The 7500-nt window shown below is 44.1% G+C and overlaps 1 protein-coding gene across 1 annotated transcript in view; it reads left to right on the top strand.

Annotated features, from left to right (window-relative positions):
- LOC308369418 (SH3 and multiple ankyrin repeat domains protein 2-like) overlaps window positions 1-7500 on the top strand; it is a gene marked incomplete at its 3' end in the record, with an annotated part of 86672 nt that overhangs the window by 5798 nt on the left and 73374 nt on the right. The window contains exons 4-7 of the mRNA XM_080843840.1: window positions 214-322; window positions 2853-3004; window positions 3673-3840; window positions 6482-6598. Coding sequence (XP_080699966.1) covers window positions 214-322; window positions 2853-3004; window positions 3673-3840; window positions 6482-6598 — 546 coding nt within the window. The remainder of the gene's footprint in view (window positions 1-213; window positions 323-2852; window positions 3005-3672; window positions 3841-6481; window positions 6599-7500) is intronic.

Here is a 7500-nt window from a genome sequence, read left to right as displayed (position 1 = left end):
AGGGATCTGCTCTCTTATCTATTTATAACTGGCCTGGAAAGCTGAGGGAATGTTCGTCCTGTAACACAATCCACACTCAGATTGCCAGAGCAAAAATATTCAATCATCAAATTCTCCTCTTCTCCTCTCTCTCTCTCTCTCTCTCTCTTTCTCTCTCTGTCCATCTCTCACAAACAACCTACACACTCTCATAGCTCTTTCCTCTGTCTTCAGGCCAACTTGAGGAAGTTTATGGACTTCATCCAACACCATCAGGTGGACAAAGTCTTAAGGATGTTGGAGAGAGGCCTTGACCCCAACTACCATGACCCTGAGACTGGGGGTATGTATTAACGTGTACACACACACACACACACACACACACACACACATACGCACACACACACACACACACACACACACGCACACACATCACTCATATTGCTCTCATGGAAATGTCTTAACAACTCAGGACTCAGCTCTACAGTACCATGCCTTATTGAAACTTCCTGAATCACTCCCTATTGTTCTCACACACAATGCTAAATCCCTCCAGCTCAGCCCCATTCTGGCCCTTGTCACAGTACACTGCAGTACTTCAAACAATAGCCTTGCCTCACAAATTGTGTTCCAGCTCTGCAGTAGCGCCGTATCAAGATAGTGTATGCCTTTTTACTGGATATACATCAAAATAGCACACTGACACTGCCATAATAACACAACCTTCAGTGAAAGGCACGGGTGATCCTTGTTGCCAGATGAAACAAGGTATTAATATAGGTACATCTGAAGAGGCCTGGAATCATCCATTACTGTGTGGGAAGGTTTGTCTTGGTAGATCAGGTTAATAGCTTGAAACCGTGAAAGAAAAAAAGACCACTGACGTCAGCCCAGCTTCCTGCCCGGTCCCTAACCCACCCCCACCTCTCTAATTGTGGTGGTATTTCTTGATGAAGTGTGCACCGTTCAGTGAGCATAGTGCCAATTAAGCTTTTTTTCTCTTTCTGGATAATTGCAAATATGGTTTGGCTCAGGCTTATACATTCCTAGTGGAACATTGCCACCTGACTGCAGAAAACAGCTTTGTCATAGCTGTCCATGGCGTTGCGTTTCTTTTGCTTGGCAGTTTTTTGGTGTGGGGATGCCACAGATACATCCTTGCAGCCTCATCATTCATCGGTCTAGCGGCTGTCATCCCTTCAAAGCAGACTGGCCTTTATGCCAGTCGATGGGATTGATTTTTAAATGAACATGTGGGTCGATGGCAACTTCACCCAAACTGTGATGTAGTTTATGAGAGGGAGAGAGAGGGAAAGCGAGAGAGGGAGAGAGAGAGATAGAGAGAGAGAGAGAGAGAGAGAGAGAGAGAGAGAGAGAGACCCCTTTCTTTTCTGTGCCCATCACCTTGGGCAACATGAGTGATTGCTGGCAGCGTGTAAGAGGTGTTTGAGGCTGCATGACTGTATTTATGACCGGTTGAAGATGCTTTATTCATTGAGGGTGAAGTATAATGTGGGGATTAGAGGAGTATCATGGTGGACTCTTTTTTGCAGCACTGCCAAGATTGCCTCTTGAGAGTGGCGGATAATGACAGAGATTAATATTTGAGCTGAATCTCCACAGTCTTCTAAAACTGTATTTGAATCCTCTCTGTTAGTATTGATTTCAGCGGCGCATGTGAACATGGCAGCCATTTTTGAGAGACAATCATTGTAAAGAACTGATGTCCACTCAATGAGTATAAGTACAAAGTTCTATTGAATAAACGTGGAGGTAACACAGGCAGGTAAATCCAACTTATCACTCTTAGCATTAACTCTAGACTAACGTATACCTCGCGTGATCTAATTTCTGGTGACATCACTCATAAGGTCACATATACATGTACACATTATCTGACAATCATCTGTAAGAATATGAAGTCAGACCCCTATAGCTGGCGATTGCTCTGAGCACTTAGAAAACCTGGATATTGCCATTTGATGTAGGGAGATTGTGTCAGAGTCGGCACTTAGCATTTGCCTATTCCCCCATCATTAAGGCAATTGACTTGTGGATTTGACGAGAGTGCTTAAGACCTGATTGAGTGGTGAACAGGAACATTGATCCAGCAATGACTTATGGATCTCTTTTTAAGGGCAGGCAAATTTGACAGCTGAGAAATTGTCCAATTCGGCAGCTGAGTGGCGTGATATATTTGGGCACACATATTCATTTAATATAAATGAGCAAACGAGAGTGGAATCGAAGGGTAATATGAAAGTTGTGCTATCATAGACCTGCTGTCTGTAGTGAGTCGGTGTTGATGGTTTCATTTAAGCGGTAATAAAGGAGGTCCTCTATCTTGTATCACTTAAAAAGCCTCCAAATCTCTCAACACTAGATGCCAAGTTCAGCCAACACTCCTCCAGAGCTGCCAGATGACTTGTATGTACTTAACTTTCTCTGTCTGGTTCGTTTGACCACTCTGACCTTGCAGAAATAGCTCACCAATAAATCAAATCTACAAATTAGCACAATTCCATTAGGGATTTTTAAACTCCTCTCTAGAAGCAGACACCTTGATTTCCCTGTACAACAACTGTAACCTTAGCTTTTTAGCAAAGCAATTCCACACAATTGTCTGGGTCATTTGCTGTGCATGTTTAATTACACTTGTCAACTATTATATTTTTGTTGCAGGAAAAAATGTCAAATGTCTATTATATAAATGTCACATTGTTGACTGCTTTTCATTTTGGGTGAATTGCGTTGACCTCTATTAAAGCCTGTTATTTCACTTAATGATTTAAAAAAGAAAAATGACTAGCAGAAATGAGTAATCCTCCAGGATCCTCCAGTCTGTTTAAGGGTGGATGTTTTTGTGTTTACAGAAACACCCCTGACCTTTGCTGCTCACCTGGACAACATGGTGGACACAATCAAAGTGCTGAAGAACGGTGGAGCTCATCTGGATTTCCGGGCCAAAGACGGCATGACTGCTCTTCACAAAGCTGCCCGTTCCAAGAACCAGGTCACCCTCACGGTAAGCCTGGCCATCAAAGCACTGCAAGCTCAGAGCTGCTGGTCTCTACACTGTCAGTCATTCACAAACTACCTATTCCATGCTATAAGGCAGGGCAAAGCAATGCTGAACTTACTCAGCACATGTGTTGAATTGCCGGAGTAAAAAGGGATGTAAAGATGTAGTTCATGTAGTGTTTGAATTGCAAGTACATGCAGAAAAAGGCCAGTTATAAGATTTACGGTGCTTTTTAAATAAATGTTTGCTGTAGTGTTGAGTAGGTGTTGGAAAAGGGAGACAGAGCTGCATTGTAATATTTTCCCAGGCATGCTACCATAACGCTTTGTACATCAGATCTCAAGCAATGCACCAAGCATATTTTGTAAATGAAACATAAACATGAATCCTTTGTTAGGTTGCTTGTGCAACACATCCAGCTGTTGGCCAATTTAGGGACTGAGAATAATTTGTATTACAAGTGTTACATTCAGTGGGATGCCCAGCATATCTCACATGTATAAATATCACAATTTTTCTTGGCAATGTTATAGACCCTATACTCTACTATAGGACTATAATGTCTTTCTTTCTGAGTCTGAATATCTACATTTGAACTGAATGACTGCACTGGGCTTTGCACTGAGGTGATGTATTGCCTGTGGGTTGACACACTACATTTCTTCTGAAAGACTCTCCTGGAGCTGGGTGCTTCTCCAGACTACAAGGACAGCCGCGGGCTGACGGCACTCTATCACACTGCCATGGTCGGGGGAGACCCCTACTGCTGCGAGCTGTTGCTCCATGAGCACGCTGCCGTCTGCTGCCAGGACGAGAACGGATGGCACGAAGTCCACCAGGTGACCCCTTCACTCTATCCCTCCCTCCCTCCCTCTCTTCCTCTCTCTTTCCTCCTAAAAAAAGGATGCACGCCAAAGAGAACACCGACGGTGAGAGGGTTACATTTTAGGCCAGCTACTTTGTGCACAACAGCACCCACTTTCCAAATGTAGGTTTTTCCCATCTCCCCCTGCTTGTCAGACAGGCCAAAGGATAGCTTTCATCACCTCTCCCTGAAGTACAACTTGTTCACACTTGGCATGTGGAGCGATCACCCTGTGACCTGTTACCTTAGACATTTCATGGATCTCCTTGGACCTTTGTCAACCCACATCACACATCACACATCACACATCACACATCACACATCACACATCTCACATCCTTGCCAGGGCAAACGCATCCTTGCTCTTCTGTAATCTCTCCCTTGCTGTTTTCAGGGGGTCGTTAGTGTAACAAGGACAGCACAAGGGCTAAAACAGCCATCCCACTGCCTGGGCACCCAGCTGGGCTTGTGTCTAAAGCCCTGTGTTAATGGCTTCATTACTGTTAAATATCTTATCAAGGGGTTTACTCATTTAGCCTGGTCCTCGGCTGCCTCTGCCTAAACAGATTAAGGCTGATCATTGGCTTCAGCTGAGCCTGTAAATTGTGCTGCAAGAGGTCATTGCGATGAAGGTGGGAAGGAGAGAGCGAAAAAGAAAGAGAGTGAGGGGGGGGGAGACGGTAGGGGGGTGTGTGGATGCCGTGGTTGTGACAAGTATTTGTTTCAGTGTTTGTGTTAGTGTGACTCCAGTACAGTGAGCTTTAGCTCCACCAGTTGTGAGCTTCACCCATGCTGCAGGGTGTCCACATATTGTCTCTCTCCTCAAACTCTTTTTAGCTGCTGTGCGTTTGAAGCCTTGCCAAGGCAAACGCCTGGAGTGAAGGAAGTTTGTGTGTCTGTGTGTTACATGTGTATGTGTGATTTGGCTTGTTTTTGTGGCTGTTGTGTATATATATATGAGTTTTTGTGTGTGTGTGTGTGTGTGTGTGTGTGTGTGTGTGTGTGTGTGCGTGTGTGTGTGTGTTTGTGTGTCTGTGTTTGTGTGTGGATATGTGTGTACCTACGTAGATGTCTGTGCATGTGTTTTTGTTAGAACACCCTTATCTCCTAGCTGGTGTGCTGCAGACGACCCTTTCCTGTAGGAGAACAGACGCAATCCCACCCAGCTGTGGCTCTTCCGTGATGGCTATCACACACTGTCAGTCACACACACACAAGCGGCCCCCTCCCTCCCTCTGCTGCACACTTATCACAGCGGGCATCGCACTCGCCAGCTCAATCAGATCCACAGACATGCCCTGTCGTCCTTCCTACAGGCTAGACCAACACTCAACAACCAAGTGTTCTCCCTTTCTCCCTCCTCTCCCTTTTCATTCACACACACACACACACACACACACACATACACACACACAAAAACACGCACACACACACACACACACGCACGCACGCACGCACGCACGCACGCACGCACGCTCACACAATCACACACACACACACACCCACACCCACACACACACACACACACACACACACACACACACACCCACACACCAACAACAATCAACAAACACTAGAGCGCTGTAAAGAACATGAGCACGGTGGGGTGCAGGGAAAGGCACGTCCCTTTGCATGCATATGTAATCGTTGAGTTATTTGAAATCAGGATGTGTGCTAAAATTGGCTCAAAATGAGCAGTGTGTTTCCTCCCTAACCTTAGGGCAACTCATCACACACTGACATGTCACTCATTGTGTCAAAATCCAGAATCTTTGGCTACCTGCAGCTGCCAGATTCAGCTTTTTTCTTTTTGTTTAAACTGACTGCATTTGTTTGTTGCATTTATCTATGAAAGACATTCATCAACTGAGGAGTAAGTTGATTGTGACAGTTTGACATTTGCAGTAAAACATGTTCAGTCGTACTCTTGTAATGCCTACTGTCCTCTTGTGGTCACATCAGGATATAACAGTCTGTGCAGGGAAGACAGTCTGGTACATGTACTATATTAAACCATCCATACAGCAAATTCTCAGTTCATGTCTCATGTTTAATCAGCTATGGTAATGAAAAATATATAACGTAATTACTCTTGAAATATAATCTTCATGCTAAGCTTGGGACTTGGTATGTAAACAGCATTCACCTGCACTGAGACTGATTGAACTAATTGCATTTGTACAAGATGCCTGTGAATGTCACTCAATTTTATTGGGTGTCTTCATGCTCAGATTTATTTATTAGATCAAGAATGAGTCTGTAGAATTATGGTGTATATAAAATTATATATGTATACATATGTGTGTGTGTGTGTGTGTGTGTGTGTGTGTGTGTGTGTGTGTGTGTGTGTGTGACAGATTTGATTTCTTGTTGTAGATAAAAAGGGAGTTACGTCTTCAGTTCCCCGTGAGATTGATGTTGATGATGAAAGTGAGGAAATGTGCATGTGTAAATGTGGTGCACTGTAAATGCTATGACGCATTCTGATGGCATACAGTAACCCCATGCCCTTTTATTGTTTTACTCGTGCCTTGTGTGTGTGTGTGTGTGTGTGTGTGTGTGTGTGTGTGTGTGTGTGTGTGTTTGCGTGGTGTGTGTGATGTCTGAATGTGAAGGCTTGTCGACACGGACATGTTCAACACCTGGAGCATCTGTTGTTTTATGGAGCGGACATGAGTGCACAGAATGCTTCAGGAAACACGGCCCTGCACATCTGTGCTCTCTACAACCAGGTGAGTGTGAACGGTGCATGTGACTGACTGTCACTTCGCTTGTGTGTGTGTGTGTATGTGTGTGTGTGTATGTGTGTGTGTGCGCATGTGCAAGCGTGTGTGTGGTGGGGGGAGGGCAAAGAGTGTTCGTGTATGTATGTACATGTGTGTGTGCCCATGTATATCATGCGTATTGGTGTTTTGAAACTTGACTCTGCTTAAAATCGCTCAATGCTTACAGCTGTGTTTATTTCACTTCTACATCAGCACTGTTCTATAATGATTTCAGTTCACTCTTGTGGGGAGGTATTTATTAAGCTGGCTGTTTGTTTTCTGAATGTCTCCTTTGCTAGTAGTTCATAGAGCTTGGCTTATGATTCTGATCCTTGTCAAAGATGCAGAGTCTGAAATGACAAACAGAACTGCTGTTTTAATAATGCTGCCTACATTTGCCCACACTTTTTAAGATCAATTGAAAACATCATCTTGAAATACTACCTTCCCTTCTATTCCCCACCACAAACTGCATCTCTCCCTTTCTCTCTCTCTCTGCTCCTATTTTCCTCTCTCTCGTTCTGTTTCTATATAGCATCCTCCTCTTTCCATATATGTCTGCACTTTCCATTGCAGCTGCAAAATATCCCCATGCTGTTGTCAGTGGGATATTAAAATACGTCCTTTAGATTGTCTATGTATTTGCACACTCTACAGTCTATGTGGGTGTGTAGTCAGTGGGTGGCGGTGTTTTAATGAGCTTGTCAGATTAACTATGCTCTTGTGGCTCTCTTCCTCCCTACCTCCCTGGTGCTCTGTAGTCTCTGTTGTGTGTGTGTGTGTGTGTTATTTGTTTGGGTTGTGTAGACCTACTTGATATCTTAAGGAGATACCTCTGTTAGAAAAGTGTCACAGCAAGAGAAAAATAG

The sequence above is a fragment of the Sprattus sprattus genome, assembly GCF_963457725.1.
Source record: "Sprattus sprattus genome assembly, chromosome: 8".
In the NCBI taxonomy this organism is placed as follows: Eukaryota; Metazoa; Chordata; class Actinopteri; order Clupeiformes; family Clupeidae; genus Sprattus; species Sprattus sprattus.
The sequence above is the reverse complement of the archived record's forward strand: the minus strand, read 5'-3'. Positions and strand labels throughout refer to the sequence as shown.